At 42.6% G+C, this 20,107-nt stretch overlaps 1 protein-coding gene across 1 annotated transcript in view; it reads right to left on the minus strand.

Annotated features, from left to right (window-relative positions):
• Positions 1 to 20,107, minus strand: part of TGFBR2 (transforming growth factor beta receptor 2) — a 176,949-nt gene that overhangs the window by 9,788 nt on the left and 147,054 nt on the right. The window contains exon 8 of the mRNA XM_029589418.1: positions 9,613 to 9,740. Within this exon, the coding sequence (XP_029445278.1) occupies positions 9,613 to 9,740 (128 nt within the window). The remainder of the gene's footprint in view (positions 1 to 9,612; positions 9,741 to 20,107) is intronic.

The raw sequence follows: 20,107 nt of genomic DNA on the forward strand, positions 1-20,107 counted from the left end.
CCTCCAGTGCATGAGAGCCAACACTAACATGATATCTGTGCTCCAGCGAGCCCACGATACCCTCTCCTCCGTTTCCCTCCACTTTGTTCCCCAAATCTCCAGCGGAAAAATCCCCGCAAAGTCATATGCACTGAAGGAGGACTAATAGGCTGTTAAAGATGCAGGTGAATTAAGGGTGATCATTGTAGCTTACAGTCATTAGTGAAGTGCATTTTTATTTTTTTAAAGCAGACTATTTTTGGTTTCTTCCAAATGCAACAGACTGAAAATAGCCTCCTATGAAAATACCCCAACATTTTGGGGTATTTTTGTAATTCATGAATTAAAAAAATAAATAAATAATCCAGCCAAGCCCCAGAGCCGGACCCTGTGCAGAGGACTAGCCCCAAGCCAAGGCCTGCACACATCTTCCTGGGGCTCGGACATCCCCCCCCCCCCCCCCCCCGTTCAAAAGGGTAGGGGCCAGGGAGTTCCCAACCAGGCTCACTAACGCCTTTCCTGGACCTTGCTTGCAAAAGAGGAAGAGCAATGCCCACTCACTCTTGCCTGATTCCTGGCACTTTAAAAATGTTGCTGTCTATCTGGAGGATGCCGCTGAAGTGATGTCATTTTAGTGCCGTCCACCAGGGCGGCCAGCACCATTTTAATGTACAGCCATACACTTCTATGATGTCACTATGATGTCACTATGATGCCATCCTCCAGGCAGATGATGCCATTATTAAAGCATCAGGACTTGAGCGGGAGCCACTGTCACTGTCCCTTTGGACACAGAATATGAGAAGGAGGTAATTGGGGCTAGGAAGAGAGCTCTCTGGCCCCAGCTTGGGCCTAGATCCCAGCACTGGGCCTGGCTTGGGGTAGTTTTTTAGCCTAGGAGGCCTAGCCGGTCCCACTAGAGGCCCTTTTTTTTTTTTTTTTTTTTTTAAATATAATTGGTTCATAATTGGGTTTTTTTTTGTTGCAGTTGTTTAAATGTTTTTTTGTTTTTTCGGTTTTGCAAATGACCCAGACCAAAAAGGCATTAAATGAATTGAACAGAATTAACAATCCCCACTCCGCACAGCCAAAATGAATAAACAAACTGAACTGAAAATTTGGGGGGGCCACACATCCCTAACATTCATCCATCTTTCCCTGAAGGAGACATTGGATCTATTTTGCTTCATTCCAGGTTTTTGGTGGTAAAAGGAAAGGGAGGGAATGAAGAAATTCTTTCAAGGTGCCCCAAGTGTATATAAAGGAATTGGTTCTCAGAAGGCCATAACACAGAAACTGCTGGCAGAAGAAGACCCAAGTGGTCCATCCAGTTTGCCATGGAAGTTTTTTTTTGTTTTTTTGGTTTTGTTTTTGTTTTTTTTAATGGTAGTAACTGCTGCTTCATGCAGTCTATCACCATGACTTCTGTTATGGGTAGTAAACCATAGCTCTGTGCAGGGTAACCCCCCAGTTAGGACTGCAAGAAAAGGAAAAAGAAGTCGAAACACAAACACAAAATCTAATGCTGAGCCGGCACTGCTTATCAATAGATGATAATTCCATTTTGCTCACAAGAACATTTCTGCCTGCTTGCAAGGTACTTTGACAAAAGGGATCCAGTGCGTTCCATTAATTGCCTAAATGACTGACAGCTCTTCCTGCCCAATTCCAGCAGGATTAACAGCAGCGTGTTCTTACCAGTCTCACAACAAATTACAGGCCGTAAATAAATTTAACTATTCAAACATTCATTTAACATCAAGAGTATAACCAGTTCCATCAGCAAGAAAGAATTGTTTTTAATGCAAACTCTCTGTGGAGTTTCTGCATGTGGTGAGTAATATTCTCATTATGATAATATTAAGGAGCAAGAAGAAAATGAATACCAAAGAGGCATTATATTAACATCAATTTAAACAATCCTGGATTTATTGTAGCACTAATGACAAAACATCCTGAGCTTTGTAGGCCGGTTTACTATACCAATGTTCTACACAAAGGAACCATGTCTGATTTTGTTAAAGAATTTCAATAATTCCTCAAAGTGATGTTTTAGATCTAGAGTGTTAAAGATTTCTGCTTTCCCACCTAAGGAATCTGGCTTGAATTCACTTAAGCTTTTCTCTGTTATAACTTGCCCTAGTCATGAAGATGGCCATAAAGTTGTTAAGCTGAGTCAGGCTCTGGCTGGCAGGATTCTTTCCTAAGATATTTTAAGAGACTTTGCTCTCTGTGTATTTTACCAAACTGAGGGGGTCATTTATCAAAATGCTATAAGGCGTTTTCGCATGCGTTAAGAGCTTATCGCATGCGAAAACGCCTTTAACGCATGCGATCGCACCATATCATATGGTGCGATGCAAATCCGAAAAGGGTGAGGGCATTATGGCTAGTCTCTCTCTCTCTCTCCCCCCTCAGTGGCCCTGGTAGTAAACATGGTCCCCCCAGTGGTTGTATGTAGGAAATACCTCATTCTGGCACTTATCTCAAAGTGCAAAAAAGTTATCGCAATTTGCGGTAACTTAGCTCTTCGCATAGGTATTAGTGCAAATTGCGATAAACTGCCTATTACCATAAAACACGCCCCTTTTTCTATCGCATGCGATATTTAGTGCATTTTGATAAATCCAGGCCTGAGATGCGAGACAGCCCCTAGATACCCCAGAATCTCTTACACCTTTACCTAACTAAGGAAAATCACAGTTCATTCTAACCTCTGGCTGAATGAGCAACAGCCTCGTTTCCTCTGATATCACTAAGGAAATGAATCCAAGATTTAGGCCATCACATGATAAAAGTAGTGTATAAAAAGGATTTATATCCGGGTACACCAGATGCAAACACGTTTGTATCTGCAGGTTCTGATCACCTAGCTCATGTCAGAAGTTTCAGACTCTAGAATTAAATAAGTCGACCTTTTTTCTTACAATAAGAATTCAACCCAGCCTGAGGGGTGTGCAACAAGTTTTCCTCCTGTTTTGTTTCTTTAGTTGGGGGAGGGGATTCATTTCATTTCAGTTGTTTTTTTAAGATGAGGTTCTAGTAAATGCTAATGTGCAACAATAGCGCTTGCTAAAAGATTTTAGTGCGTGCTGTTGGCGGCATGCCTTAAAGCCACAATGTGTGCCGTCTGATTACAAACAAGGGTTCCCCCTTGGGCTTTCTGCCAGACCCTCTTTCAGATCACTCTCTTCCCAGCTTATCTGCAACAACAGGTATCCGAAATGGGGCAGGAGCAATCCCCAGTCGCTCCTGCTCTACTGCTGTTTTAGTTAAGAATGGTGCCAGCTGACACGAGGTCAGCACTATTCTGAATTACAGACTGTATGGCTCAGCCAGCGCCATTTTTAAACACCGCAGCAGCAGGGAAGGAGCTGCTAGGGATCTCTCCTGTCCCTCGCTGGACCCCTATCATTGTGGGTACGCTGGAGAAAAGTCTATGGGAGTTTGATGGGCAAAGCAAGAAAGCCCTTGGAGGGGGGTAGGTGTTGGTTTTGTGTCGTCAAGCAAGGTGGGATTTTTGAAAAATTGCGGCTGGGAGAAGGCCCTTAGCGAAACAAAACAATAAAATGTTGCTTGTTTTTCTTTTGTTTCAGTTCATAAATGCCACAGAAAATATTCATTGACATGTTCCATGCCGTTTTAAATAATAGCACATCCCTCCTCAGTACTCAAGGTGCACTGAAGTACATTTTTCAGGTGATTTTGTAAAACGCTGCTCTTTTCATAACAATAGCAAAAATATAGCAAAACAATGCAAATTCAAGCAAATGGGTGATTTTTGTGTAAAACAATGAAAAATAAATGGGTTCATTAATGGTATGCGTCAATGCTCTGGGGTAAAATATTAAGGTGAAAATGGCACTCTTTCCACATGCAGTTTTTAAGGTGAAAGACTCCAGTTTTCACATTTTTTGCTGTTGGTCTTTAAAGTTTCACACATCTCTACCATATATTGCAGTATGCCCGCCTCGCTGTATTCATGGTATGATGTTTCAACATCATACCATGGATAGATGTTTCAACATCTATCCAATGCTGTGTAAACTACACAGCTGTAGTTTACACAGCATTATTTGGGAACATTCAGAATAAGTAGGCCATTTTTTAAAAAATAAAAATAATCTTTTTAGGATGAATTTGAAGCAAAAAAAAAAAAGATTGTATATTTATTTACTGTACATGCTGCTGCTTAGGCTAACAAACTGTGGTTTATACTTAGTGTGATCATAAAGCTCTATGTCAAAGGAAAGAGGCTGAGCCAATCCTGGTTTGCCCCATTGTGGCTGAAAAGGGAAAAGTGCACTTTTCCATGCAACCTTTGAGTAGCAGAAAAGCACATACTTTTCCCCCAATCACAAGGAGCACAAGCTAACACACACTGCTTGCAAATGCATGCCATATAATGGGACGGATATTATTTTTATTTATTTATTTATTTATTACGATATATATTCCACTTTTTGCACTTTTTCAGCACTTCTAAGTGGATTACATTCAGGTACTGTAGGTATTTCCCTATCCCCAGAGGGCTTACAATCTAAGGGGCAGATTTTTAAAGCCCTGCGTGCGTAAATCAAGCCGGATTTACGCGCGCAGGGGACTTCTGCGCCGGCGCACCTATGTTGCATAGGCCGCCGGCGCGCGCAAAGCCCAGGGACGCGCGTAAGTCCCGGGGCTTTGAAAAAGGGGCGGTAGCGCGCGCATGTTATAAAAGTGGACGTAGATTTGTTCGCGCCGGGTTGCGCGAACAAATCTACGCCCGCGCATAACTTAAAAAATCTACCCCAAAGCGTATAGGCAACTTTGGTAATGTATGCACATACGGGGTAGATTTTAAAAGGTGCGCGCGGGAGTATATTTATTCGCGCAACCCGGCGCGAACAAATCTACTCCCGATTTTATAACATGCGCGCACTGCCGCGCGCATGTTATAAAATACAGGGTCAGGGCGCGCAAGGCTGCACAAAATCGGCAGCCTGCGTGCGCTGAGCCGTGCAGCCATCCTCCGTTTCCTCCGAGGCCGCTCCGAAATCGGAGCGGCCTCGGAGGGAACTTTCCTTCCGGCCCCCCCCCCCCACCTTCCCCTCCCTTCCTCTATCTAACCCACGCCCAGCCCTAAATAATTCCCACCTACCTGTATTTTACAAGTTACGCCTGCCCGAGGCAGGTGTAACTTGCGCGTGCTGGCCGGCTGCCGGCATGCCATGTTCCGGTCCGGGGGCTGGCCCGGAGGCCACGACCATGCCCCTGGGCCGGAACCACACCCCACGGCCCGCCCCTGGAACGCCTCCCGATGATGAGCGCAGGGGGTGGAAGGGGCAGCTTTTCGGGGGTTACGTGCATATCTTACACGCATAACCCTTTGAAAATCTGCCCCACGGTGCATACAAAACAACAACTTGTACATTACTTCCAAACCCATACTAGAATGCTCCTAAACTGCCCCTAAAATGTGCCTTTTTTCCCTGTTAACATTTATATGCAGCACAGCAAGTATGCACATAACCTCGATGTTTCCAAAATAGCTTATGTACATACTACTTACATGCATAGATGCTTATCTTACATGTATATCTCTTTGAAAATTACTCCCTCAAAGCGAACTTAGATCCATAAGTTCACTTTGAAAATTTGGGATGGAATTGACACTTAAATAGGCACACACAGAGTGTACCTGAGAATGCACAGTCATAAATATACCTTCCCTTTGTCTTTTGATGCCCCTACAATGCTAGGAATACAGAGTTACATGGATATGAGCTGTGTAATTAAGGAGATGAGAAGTAGATATGTGGAAAAAAGGTTTGCATTAAAGTATGTGGAGTGTAATTTGCAAGTGTGTGGGATATACTGAATGAGAGACAGAGAAAGTAAAGCTCTGAATGTATGGAAAACTAGCTTCAAATTAGAATCAGACAGCTAGCGTGCATGTTGAGGATGAGAGTAAAGCTGCTAGGATATGCCAACACACTTTTAAAAGGTGAGTGCTATCACTCCCAGAAGAAAAAAAAGTGTCACTGACTTTTTTAAAGCGATTTTTGCATGGGAGACTTTTATTAATTTATAAAAACAGGGGAAAGTTATTAACATTTTTCTAAGGTTGATGATATAAGAAAAAGCAGGTTTTGTTCCAGCTAGTGTTCCAGTTTTCCCACAAATGTGTAATTTTAGAAAGATAAAAATCACAGGCGAAAGAGCAAGAACTGTGCAGCGGTTCAGTACTCTGGCCTGAATGTACACTGACTTGGAGCACAATGTCTATATCTGAAGACTAGCAGAGGCAAAGGAAAGGACCAGTGTTATAGTACAGTATGATAATAACATTTCAGTGTAAGGAAATTTCTTTGTGATTGTAGAAGGTATATAATGCATCAGGGTGCATTCAGTCAATCAGAGTGCTTTATGGCCGACAGGGTTCCTGTGTGTATTTCTGGCAGCATCACTGTGTATAAGGGAACATCAGTTCCATGCAGACTGTGGGATAATCTTTCTTTATAGATTTTTTTTTTTTGTTTGGAAAAAAAATCCTATTTATAACAAAGCATCTGCAAATATAGAATTCATATCTTCTTTCTGATACGATAATAGGTCCTGGGGCCTGTTTCTACAGGATATAAGAAATAAATGGAATGGAATGTATGTCTTACTGTTGAGGCCTCACAAAGCAGGTTTCATACATCTCAGCAGATTGGAAAAGTAGATTTATTAGTTTCCGTTCTCAGATAAAAAAAAGCTTTAGCTTCAGAGTAATAGGTCTTGCTAGGACTGAAATGTCAACTTTTTATCTGAGATTGGAAACTAATAAATCTACTTTTCAAATCCACAGAGGGGCCTGCAGTTTCTTTGTGATGTTCCTCATTGAACTGGAAGTTATAGACTTCTGCCCTTCTTTTCCATTTTTGCAATCTTGGTCACTGTAAACATTTTTGCTTCCTCTGTCGGACTTTCTTGACGACAGCTTTTTGAAAAGAGTTTTATTAATTAAGATTAGCACTTTGTATAGGTTTGGTTCATTAGAATTGATTACCGAGCTCTGCATTCATCTTGGAGCCCTCACAGCCAAACCTGTGTGTGGGGATAGCTTTAAACAGTAGATACATTGGCAGCAACTCTCGTTAGCTTATAGGTTATGAAAGGGCAGCATAGATCATCCAGTAGTGCATCATGAAGAAACACTGGAGTGGAATGATATATATATATATATCCACCAGTCTGCTTCTTTTTAAATCTACCAGATGCCAACATCTGAGTCATCCCCTAGTCACAGGAGCTCATGGGAAGCATTCATGAAGCGAGGAAGAAAGAACAGCTATTGACATCTGCATGTGCATTTAAAATTTAATACTTAGTATAGTATGACTGAAAACTTGCTACAGAAATTTGACTCTAAGTCTTCCCAGGATAAATAAGCTGGTGTATTTGTGTGCCATTTCATGGGTATGTTCACAGTAAGTCAGAAAGCCTGTGACTAGTCCAGACTGTAGAGCCACCAGGATTCTTACTCATAGTAAAAGGATTTTTGCTGTAAAATCCCAAGCCCAGTCTCCTTCTCACCCCATATGCCCGATTCTTTATATTTAAGAACCCAATGCCCATTTCTGTGGTCAAAGATGTCTATTCAAGGAATACAATGAGCTCACTACAGTACAGATACATATTTGTATATGCAGAGATTTACATCTTTAGGACAAATATTGTGATCTTCAGACTTTTACAATGTGTGTAGGTATGGGGAGAACAATTGATAAAAGCAATCTAGCTGCATTAAAATGGATTAATGTACCTAGGTTGCCTGGTCTGAAAAAATGCCCCGGTGAGGTTAAAAGTACATCTGGAGCACAGGTGCTTGTAGCTGGACAGTGAGAGAGCATTCTCAGGGGCATGCCATGTTTAGGTCAGAGAAGGTAAATAGTGTATTAGACATGATGGATGCAAAACTACAAGTGTTATTGTACCCTCCTTGGCTGCCTGCACAAAACGGCAGAAGAAAACGGGGAAATTTTAAAACAAGCTCGCGTGCACCCATACATGTGCGTATCGGTGTGTGAGTGGAGATATGCTGGAATTTAAAACCTTGACTCATACGATTTAAAATGCTCCTAATTTTAAGAGGTTATTTGACCAAACCTACCTCGTGTATCTTCCATAGCCTCCAGTTGATCCAGACCCCTCACCCTGTCCTTAAGCCCTAAAATGCAAGCTCAGCAGCCTTGTCCCTCAGCATTCGTGGCAGTAAAGTTACGTGGCGAATAAGCCACCGGGTGCTGCTGTCTCCGGAATGCCCATACCCCTCCACTTTTCCGCTCCCTTATTTTTTGCTCGCACATTTGCGCATACGTGCGCATAAATCGCGGCTTTTAAAATCTGCATTGCTCACGCGTGACCCACCTACACGTGCGTATGGGCATTTTATGCACAAGCGACGCCTTTAAAATCGACCCCAAAGAGTACAGGCACTTTCAGGAGTGAACGTTCTAAAGCACTTAACGCGTGTAAAACCCCATTTTACACATGCACATGGGCCTTGTGAAAATTATCCCGGAGGCTGTTTGGGTGAAAGTAAGCGCAGAAGCAATTTCACGTGTACTTTTACGTGAAATTGAAAGACGCATTCCTGGGGATGGAATTAGGGTGGGGTGAACAATTTCATCTGCTCCCATGCAGGTGCAACTGGGCATGCGCATGCCACGCACAGTGGGCCAGATTTTCAAAGGTTTACGTGCATAAATCCTCAGGATTTACGCGTGTAACCACTCCTACACGCGCCAAGCCTATTTTGCATAGGCCCGGCAACGAGCGCAAGCCCTGGGATGCACATATGTCCCGGGGCTTTGTGAAAGGGGCTGGGCGGGTCCTCTGGCACAGTGGCTGTGCCAGGGGATCACACGCCAGCACTTGGCCGGCACGCGCAACCTATACCTGCCCAGAGGCAGGCGCAACTTATTAAACAAAGGTTAGGGGGGGGTTTAGATGGGGCTGGGGGGCGGGTTAGGTAGGGGAAGGTGGGAGGGGCGGAAGGAAAGTTCCCTCTGAGGCCGCTCCGATTTCAGAGCGGCCTCGGCGGGAACGGGGAAAGCCATCTGGGCTCCCCTAGGGCTCAGCGCGCACATGTTATAAAATCAGGCGTACATTTGTGTGCGCCGGGTTGCACACACAAATGTACACCTGTGCGTACCTCTTAAAATCTGGCCCAGTTTGTACGCACCTGCTAATTTTCAAATTAGAATTGCCTGCGTTAAGTCCACTTTGGAAATTATGGTTGAGGTCTGCGTATACGGAGTTTAAGTGGACTTCAGTCCTAAGTGCTATGTTATAAAATTGAGCTTTTAATTTTGACATAGAAATCATTGAGGTAGTTTCTCTTTTGAAATTAGCATAAAGTAATTGTGCTAAAAGCTCTTGCATACTTTGCGACACAGGCTATTTCAAAATTGCCCCCTATATGTGTGGGTATTGCTCTCCAAATGACCTTTGACTTTTGCGTAAAAGAAAACACATTGAGTGCCTTGAAATGTTGGGCTCTACAAATGTGAATAAATAATAGTTACAAATAACATCAAACAATATATGGTGCCCTTAGATGGCGGCATGTCTTCTCTTCCTAGTAAAAACGTGTTTAGAAATGCTCACCTGGTGACTGAGCCAGCTGTTAGGGATCTCAGGTCGCCCTCTGTCTCTCAGGACACTGTCTTTCATGCTCTCCACACAAGGGTGTTCTCGGACTTTGGAACCAAATGGGGGCTCATAGTCTTTTACCTCTGTCAAGAAAGAATATAAACAGAATATTCAGAAGAGATTTTCTATCTAGTGGTAAAAGGGCAACCTAAGAGAAATTCTTTGTCATTCCTTCCTCTGTTATACATTTTCTTTCATATAAAGTAGGTAGCAATGTCCTTTAATGGCTTTCCTCCTTATGGAAGAATGAGTTCCAGTGATGGTGGTGGTGGTTGTGCTTTGTTGCTGTTTGTAGACGGAGTTGGAGTAATAAAATCCAAGACATCCATACTGAAAGAAAGTTGGTAGAATGTGGTTTCAAAAAATTTGTGAAACTGGCAGGAAGTATAGGAGGATATTGTACAGTATGGGGGTATACTGTACATATGCAATCCCCTTTTTCCAGACGCTGCCAGAAAAAGCAAGGGCTGACTTTCAGATGCTACGGAGCCCGAGGAAATCCAGGCTGTAGCTCCCGATCAGGATTTCTTCCATAGGAGACAATAAAACCGTAAGACCCTAGAGGGATCATGCATATGAAGCCCGTCCTGCAAACCCATCCACAGTGCAGCTTTTGGACACGGAAATGGCCCCACAGAGATTAATGCTAATATTTTATAAACTGTGCAGCAGAATCACCACCACCTGCAGCAGTTCACCAGTTCCTCCTCCAGGCCACCTTCTAGCACTTCACCCAGATCCCCCACCCGTTCACCTGGTAATTTACAGCACATGCATGTGTCTCTTACAAATTAGAACTTGCCACGCGGACCTCTGAACCTACTCTGAAATGCCCCTTCACCACCCCTTTTTTTCCCCCAGTAAAATGTAAGTGCAAAAATACACACATGCTCCTGACATTTATCAACTATTATATATTTGCGTATACGTGCTATTCATGTGCATACAGTATACGCTATTTTTACATGCAGAACCCCTTTGAAAATTCATTCCACAGCCTCTCAAAAACAGAAGGTTCGCAGTCAGGTATAGTTCCAAAACAAATATCCTTTACTGAAGCAATAAACAAGAAAATAGTTTCAGTAGTGTAAAACTAGGTAAACGACAAGATTCAGAAATTCACAGTCTCCGGCACCAAAATACAGTTTATCAAGCTTCTTGAGTCAATTAATAGGACACTGGGTCCACTTCTAGTTCCCAATGGGGTGAGGTCTTCTTTCACACCCTTCAGGAACTGAAGATTCCTCCTATCCCAGTTGGAAAGTTTGGCAAAACCTGGTTGCTGTTTTCCGCCTCCCAGACAAACTGTCCCGCCAGTGAGACCTGGGGACAAAGGCCTTCCAAAGCACTGCAGACGACAGGACCCCTCCTCGAATCCCTCCAGTCACTTAAGAAAAACACCATCTCCCCCACAGGAATGGAAAAGCATTGCTCCTTTCCCCAGCTGGCCCTAAGAAGAGACACAACCCTTGTTGCCTTCTCAATGACGTAGCAGGGTCACCTATATAGATGTCACCATTTACCTACCCTGTTGGGATGGATTCTTCCTGTCATTTAAAAGTTTGGTCTACACCCTTGGGGGGAGGCCCCATTCCTGGAAATTTCCCCATCCTACAGAATGCTGAGGCCTGGACAACCTTGCATACATGCGTTTTGCACTCCCCTCCAGTTCTGAGCCTTCACTGAGTATTATACCCTCTGGCGATTTTGCAGAGTGGCACATGCTCAATAAAAAAAAATGCTGATTTCAGTTAATAATTCTTATTGGATATCTCTATCTTTCTTATTTTTTTCATTTCATTTAGATTGTAAGCCCTCTGGGAATAGGGAAATACCTAGAGTACCTGAATGTAATCCACTTTGAAGCGCTGAAAAAAGTGCGAAAAGCGGAATATAAATCTAAATAAAAAAAAAAAAATAGTGTTAGAATAGATTTCTAACACTGTATAATAAATAATATTGGACTTGATTTACTCAGTTTCATGAATTAGAAAACTGATGACAGAAAAGGAAATGTGATACTATGTTAAAAACATAACTGGGAGGCCTGTGCATGTTACGAAAATTAAACAAACTCCCTTTACATAGAAGCTTAAACTGACACTGCCTCCTCCCCCCGCATTACATAATACAGTTATATTATAGTATGCATGACGCTCGTCTTTCCTTCTCTTCCGACATCACACTGTGGCCACAATGTTAACTTGTAGCAAGGCCAAGAGGCAACCACTTGTTCATGCTTCAGCCTCTGCCCTTCCTCATTTACATATGCTGTAAAACACTTACATGGGCCAGCTCCATCGGTGGGCCACGTAAGTGAGGAAACAAGGATCGATGAATGCAAAACAGAAAACTTTCATGGATTGTGCGAAAGCATTTTTACATTTACTTAGCATGCTTATTTATTTATTTATTTATTGGCCTGGCAGTTTTCTCCTGCTATTTTGGACTTCCAGCTCAATCTGAACGGGCCTTTACTGGGCTACAGCAGCGTGAGCTTTCGCTCACCTGCTACCTGGGGTACTTTGCCCTATTGTAATGTCCTCCTCCAAGCTCAGCCCAGCCACTGCAGCAATAGTCCTCTGCCAGTTACCACAAGCTGCTGCTCCCTCTGGAACTCCCATTGACACCCATTGAGCAAAGGCCGAAGTTTTTCATATTTATAAGCACATAACAAAGAGCTTTACATAGCAGTTATGGCAGTGTCTTATGTATGTTGAAGTCATTTAAAAGACTGTCTTACTGCACAGTTTGCTTCGTGTTAAGCAAGAAAAAGCCTGTGGTAAAGTTCATGCAGTGGAATTGGGTTTGCAGTAGGCCGGCGGTGCACTCAGCAGCTGACCCGGGCACTACTGCATCACGTATACGTGCCAGCAGATGGGTGCAGGAACAGAATTAACAGTCACTTTCAAGTACTTAAGAAGGACAAAACAGTTACAATAGTCATGCTGCACTTCTGTCACAGCTCTACATACAAGGACTCATTTTCTTCCACGGGTACCCAGAAGAACTGCAACATGAGGAGCCCACCCCCAAACGTACTCTTGCTGGAGGCTCTGCGTTAATATACGGGCATTACGAGAGACCCAGGAAACTTGGCCACCAAAGTCATTACCAGATGAAACATGAAATCTAAGTAAGATAAATAAAAATCAAGGGTTATTTAGAAAACTTTGGAGCACAGTTGAGATTCCAAACTACCTGCAGCACCATCTTCCCTCTGCATCCAGCAACAATAGCAGCAGAGTAGGGATGTGCATTCAATTTGAACGAATGTGCAATCTACAACTAATAGGTCTCTATTCATTGCATTTGTGGGTCCACGAAACGCATGGCGAAACCCCATGAATGCAACATATTATTAGTTTCATTCTTTTGGTTCGCATCGCGGTGTTTATTGGCCGTTTGAAATAGCAGGCCATGTGAGAGTATCCACCAGGGGCGGACTGGCCTATCGGGGGTTCGGGCTTCCCCCGGATGGGCCGGACTAGCTGATCACGTGGCCTCCTCTGCTCCTGCTCACATTTGAGGGCGTCAGGCCAAAGAAAAGAAGGTCGGAGCAGCCAGCCACCGCTGGAGAAATGAAGACCGGCACAGCCAGCTGCCGCCGGAGAGGCCAAAGAAAAGAAGATCGGCATAGCCAGATGCTGCTGGAGAGCAGGCCGGCGGAGCCGAAGAAAAGAAGATGGGCGCTGCCAGCCGCTGCCGGAGATGAGCTATTCAGCTGGGGGCCTTTGTATGTATATGAATTTGAGATCGGAAGGGTGCTTCTGTGTGTGTGTGTGTGTGTGTGTGTGTGTGTGTGTATGTGGTGTGTCTGTGAGAAAGGAATGGTGCTTCTGTGTGTGAGACAGGGAAGGTGCTACATGTATGTGTGATAGGGAGGGTGCTTCTGTATGTGTGTGGTGTATATGTGAGTAAGGGAGGGTGCTTGTGTGTGTCAATGTGTGTGTGCGAGAGTGAGATGAAGCATGTTTTTGTCTGGCTTGTGGCTGTGAGAGAGGGCATGTGTGTGATTGAGAGCCTGTCTGTAAGTAAGAGAGAGCGAGGGCATTGTGTGATTGCGAGAGACTGATCAGGGAGATGACTGGTGTGTGTGTGTGTGTGTGTGTGTGTGAGAGAGAGAGAGACTGATTGGGGAGATGATTGGTGTGCGAGAGACTGAAACTGGTCCTGAGGGTGTGACTGGTGTGTGTGTGTGTGTGTGAGAGAGACAGAAGAGACTGGTTGTGGTCCCTAAGGAAGAGGACCGTAAGGACAGCTACAGCTGCTGCTTCTGGTGTGGCCTGCAAGGGAAAGGAGTAAAACTGCTGGAGAGGGTAAGTAAAGGTGACTTTTAAGTTCATTTTTCTTGATTGATTACCATTATAATTATTGGGTAGTATGTGATGTGTCTGCTGTTTGAAATATTTTATTGGTGTTTGGTAAAGCTTTCAAAATTTGCATGTCTTTAATTATTGGATATGCTATTCATCAGCTGTTTTGAAATTATTTTATTAGTATGATTTTACTATTATGATTAATGGTTTATATATCTTAATTGTATTGATTGTTTCATGAGGAATGGTGAAAATTTTGTTTTTCCATTGTTGCACTGTATAGTCTGGCGTGATGTGTTTTACAGTTCAGTTGTTGTCTGGACATTTCTATTTATACTTTATGTGGCTTTAATTCTGTATTTTGTGAGGGTTTGTGTTCTGCATGCAAAGACTGAGATGAAGCATTATTTTAATATGTGGTTTCTCTGTAGGGATCTGTAGTAGCTTTAGCTTGGCCTGTTCTGTTTTCCTGATAGGAGGTGTATTGATATTTTAGATTCTGGGGTAATATTTGTGGCATTCTTTTTCATAGGTAGGGTTGTTATTCTTTGAGTGTTGGCAGATAGTACTGTGTTGATACGGGAGGACCATGCCGAAATATATCACAAAAGGTATGATGCCATATGAATTCCAAGATGCAAAGTTTTTTTGTTGGCATCACAACAGTGCATGAAATTATCACAATAACGTATATATTAATTTTACCTCAGAATGTCACTTTTCATGTAAAATGTGTGTTAAATGCATAATTTAAAATTGTGTATGGGGAGGTGGGGGTAGGGCGTCAGGCTGTAAGGTTTGCCTAGGGTGCCTAATACCCTTGCACTGGCCCTGTGCACAACAGCAACGCTCCACCCCACCCAGGCATAATTCATCATGTTTCAGGTCCTAGCACGCATGTTAGACTCCGTGGTCCGTGTTTCAAGATGGGTCGGGTGGACAGTACACCCCGGTTGACAGTCGCGCCGCATGCTGAGCCTCGTCTTGTCTTGCCTCCTTGTCTTTCCCCTATCAACACCATAGCGACGTGACTACCTCCGCTCTGCCAGCCTGTCTTACACCCATCAACTTTCTGCCACTCTGCCTTGCTGCCATACACCAGACGATTCTACTCCTTGTTGTGTTCTTGCCACTATCATGGTTCATCAGTGTGTTGATGCCTGTCTTTATGCTGCTTTGTCCCTTTATCGGCACCTTGTAGTTTTTTTTTTTTATACCCATTCTGCTTGCTATGTTCCCCCCTTCATTGTGCTGTAGGATGTTGATGCCACTTGCTTGCCACTTTGCCTGTCTTGCTGCCTTCGAGGGTTCATGCAACTGTATCGGTGCTCTCTTTTGAAGCTGTGGTGTGTTTCTGACACTCTTGCTGCTGCTTTGCACCTCTGTTAAAGCACTCTTGCCACTCCTGGTACCCATTTGCCCCTTTACAGTGCCTTAGGCTATTCATGCCACTTTGGTGCCTCTTTGCCACAGTCTTAAGTACCTTGGAGCTCTTTTCTTGTTCTGATAATTGCTCCCCAGAAGTTTCATCAGAATTGATAAGAAAACCCCAATTCTGCAGCCAAAAATAGGCTGCAAATACTTCCCCCATTGACTTTAATGGGAAAACGGAAAACGAATCAAACGAATCAAACAAATTGGTTTTTCCCCCTATGAAACAAATGCAACAAATTTGGGTCCTGGCGAAACCAATACAAATCGAAACAAATTTTTTCCTTCTGCACATCCCTACAGTAGAGTAGTTTCTCAGCTGAGCCCACTATGCTGCCACTGCTGATGGCAAAAGAAGAAAGAGAGTCCTGCAAGCAGTTTGTGGCCCCAAGCAGGCTCTGAGTCTTGCCAAAAAGCAATCCCTGATTTTCCAGTCCTAATTATGTGGTTAATTGTGAAAAGGTTTCTGCAGGTATAATCAGCATATATGCTCGTAAGCAGTGAGTACGTGCACATACACTATTTTTGTCACGCATAAACATTAACAGGGAAAACAAGGTGCTTTAGGGACATTCCTCACTGTAACTCAGCGGGCAAACTAGTAATACCCAGTGTCAGAGCTAGCCTTCTGTACAGTCACTAAATGAGTCGCTTACATAGCTACACCACCATACCAACTCCAAACTAAACTATCATGAAGTATTACATGTATATTTTATTAGTTTCATAGATTATTCTACAATTTCTTTCCAGACAGACATGCAGATTGCATGCCATAATTCAGCAGAGCTCCATAAAATAAGAAATAATTAGGAAAGACGGCACAGCACCAAGCTACACTCATTCTGTTTCCCATTTAGGTAAGCTCTTATTTCACAAACATGGCCAGAAGAATTCACTTGCAATCCAAGGATTCTTGCATTGCTGGGGGGGAGGGGTGTCTTATCACATTAAAATCAAAGGTCATGATAATAAGATCCCCGACAAGAGGGAAAAAGGGGCTGCTCATTTTTATTTTCTCAGTTTTTCAGAGTTTTAACTATGGATTGCCATGAAATAAACATAGCTTAGCAAAAACAACAACAACAACAACAATAATAATAATAATAATAATAATAATAAATCCTTGGGCCAAAAGCACAGTTTCTGAACATGAATAGAGATGATGATTTTTCCACCCACCTTTAATGTTTTGGTGAGAAGGCTGGTCAATAAGTATTCCCATCTCACTTAACCAAAACTTCTTAATAAAATAAAAAAGTATTAAAAAGCTTCATAGTGGCAGCAGCAATAACAGTGCCCTGTCAGGGCACGTGGGATGCTCCCCTCCTCTTGCACACTTCAAGTCACTCCATTTAAAACGTCAACAAAATTAGCAGCTGCTGAGGATGCTAGCCGAGATTACCTGGCAAAGGACATGGTGTGCTAATAGTTTCCAGATGAAAAATCCTGCTTGAGGAGTGAAACTCATCTCGGCCTCCTCCCCTACCCCCTTGGATGCTGAGCCTCCTTGAAGGGTGATGTGAAGTTTTACAGTGGTGCACTCAATCCAACACGTTACACAGCAGGCACAAACACACACCAATTACCCTATAACGATGCCAAGAAGCATGGAAAGGGTCAAAACTGTATGAGACTTAAATGCTTTTCCAGTTGCTACTGAAGTCTACGTTAAGCTGCTGCTTGGAACTTCATGAGGTGGGTTTGCGGCTTCCTGCTCTTCCCTGACCAGAAAGGAGAAACGTGAAGATGCTTTTAGGAGCAGCCGCTACGTGGGGACGGACATTTGTGAGAAGAGAAAAATCACAAGAAACACACAAAACCAGCCCTTTCTGCTGTGAAAGTCTCATTCCTTGCCGAGTAAAATGTAGAAAGAAGAGATCAAATCCTTTTTTTTTTGTCTACAGAAATGCTTATGAGTGAAGCAAAAAAAAAAAAATTTTGCACGCTTAGAAAAATTAATTCTTTTTACTCTGCCTTTGAAAGAAAAAGTGAATAATATCTGATCAGAAAAGCAAAGGCACCTGTTGAGAAGGCAATTAAGGAATCTAAATGAATGAATAAAGACAGTGTGAAGCAGCTGAGGAAGGAGGAAGAGAAAAGAAAAGAAAGATACAGGAAGAGAGAAAAAGAGAGAGATGGTCTAAGAGTCATTTCAACATCTGGTTCTTTGGAAAAATCTGCTGTTCAAGTCTGCAAACGGAAACAGTACAGTAGGATCTGACACTGTGTAGAGAATGCTGTGGGTTTTGTGAACAGATGGAAAAGTTACTCATGTTCCCAGAAATTTCCTGACATTGGAACAAGATTCACGAAGAGCAGACAAGTGATCACTGACATTATCGTGCTCTACTGCGTCTTGTTTGTGTCTATGAGTTAACAGAAGCCAGCAAGAGAAGCTGTACAACACTGCAGATTTCCTTTGAATGAGCAACACATTGTCTTATTATCTGGTTATGTATTGTACTTTTCTTTGTCTAACACCACAGAATCTCTCCAATGAGAAATTCTTATTTCATTACAACAGAGGATGGGGTGCTTTATTACATCTCTGTACTGGGCAGCTAAAGGGATATCTGCTCTAGTACACTCAAAATATTTTGGCCTAGATTTAAGTTATGAGCAAAGGTAGGTAGAGAAAGGACAAAGCCTGAAAGCCAATTTGATCACACAATTTGAATTGGAATATTTTGCTACTCAATTTATTTTTCTGTAAATTAAGGCAGGGAAAAAAATCCATAAAAAATATTGTGCTAGCAAAATCTTTTGCAAAATGCATACTGGGGCTTTGTCTTAAATTTGAAATGGAGCACTTTTGGGGAAAGGTCCCACAGAGATTTTTATAAAACCATTTGCTTGCACAATTTTCTTTTCCAAAACTTGCAGGAAATTAAATCCTCTATTTCCAAACTGTGAAAGCAAACTGACTTGCAGGTGATTTGTACTTTTTTTTTTTTTTTGCCCTTGTATTTGAAACCTAAAATCATGACCCTGCAAGTCACAGGCCATCTATGATTAATTGTTACTTGCATGCTGGGTATATGCATGAAATATTTACAAAACTGCATTAAAAAATATTATGGTGCAGTGTTGTAGTTAGCAGGAATTCACTGCAGTCTTTCAAATCCATTTGGTAAAGTCTAAAATAGGACTTGTAGAAAATAGCACAGAGCAGGGAATGAATAGTGCAGCAATTTCACCCTTCTTTCCTTTAATACTTCATGGACACTGAAGCAAGTCATGCTACATTTACAGGAAGTACAATAGTGTATTGCGGACAGTTTTGAAATATAATATAATATTTCAATATAATCTGAAATAAAATAGAAAAAAAAATACCCCTAAGAGATATTTTTGCTATCTAATTGACTACTTTGTGTCCAGGCTAGGCAATTAGATAGCCTATTAGATATTTTTACCCATTGTTTTATATTTGTTTTTAATATATTATTTTGAAATATTGTTTTATGTTTATTTTATTTAGCTTATTATGATAGTTCATTTACTTTTATTGTACATCGCATCGGTTTACCATGCTAAGACTTGTGATCAAGCAAGCAAAAACTAACTAAACTAAACTGTTGCATGAACTCTTCAGGCAAGCAGTGGAAAAGATATTTGAATATCTATTTAAGCACAAATCAATGACAAGACATTGAAGCACATTGATGAAACTGAAAAGCTGTTTTGCTGCATTTATTATACTTAGGGCTACTTTTTGCTTTGCCGTGGTTTTCTGTTTGGGGATGTCTTTCTGCAGTAGGGGATTAGCAAGGGCATCGGGAATTCCCCTCGCTGAGGCATTATGTAGTGGTTTTTATATAACCTGCTCTACCCTGGTGACTGATTACAGTAGCAGGGGAAATGCAAGGTGCGTGAGTCATAGATGCCCTTTTCTTCTGTTCAGCGCATGCAAATGCAAAAGCTTTGATGTGGTCCACCAGGATGCAAAGTGGGATAGTCCTCCTCACTGATCATGTCTGAAGAAAAGTATCTCTCTCTTGCTAAACCCTCCCAAATGTGTATATTTATTAGCTATGCTACTCTTAAGCAGTACTACAGAAATGCTGAAATATACTAACAGTTTCACCATTTTTCCAAAAAAGATCAACATTTAAAAATATTTCAGTTGTTCCTGTTTGTTTACTGCGGTTTTCCCTCAATACTTCTAAAGTGCTTTTTTAACCATAGGTGCAACAGACACTGCTGGCACGCAGTGCAACAGGGATTGGAACATTTCTCCATGGCACACTTGCCATGAACTGTATTCCTGTCCTCTCCCCCCCCCACCCCCCCACACACACTCTCTCTCTCTCATTCTCCTCTTCCCTTCTACCCTATTTACAGTCCTCTCGTGCTCCTCTTCCACTCCCCCTCACTGTTCTCTCACCCTCCTTCTCCGTTCCACTCCATCCTCTGCAGCCTTCAAGCTCTCCTCCCACCCCTCCCCTCCTGCAGCCCACTCCTTGTCTTTCTTTCCTCTTTGTGGCCCTGCAGCTGCACCCAGCCTCCTCCTCCTCTTCCTGGTCCCAAACGGAGCAGAGAATGCTGCCCTCTCCGACCCTCAGTTTAATTTATTTATTGTTAAGTGCCTTTCGAGGCATCTGTACTACGATAAGGCAATCAGCTGCACCTCTCGGAAACGAACCAATATTGCATTATAATCCGTGAGACTTCACACCATGTCATTAGATACGGTA

Source organism: Rhinatrema bivittatum, chromosome 2 (assembly GCF_901001135.1).
Source record: "Rhinatrema bivittatum chromosome 2, aRhiBiv1.1, whole genome shotgun sequence".
NCBI classification, from domain to species: Eukaryota; Metazoa; Chordata; class Amphibia; order Gymnophiona; family Rhinatrematidae; genus Rhinatrema; species Rhinatrema bivittatum.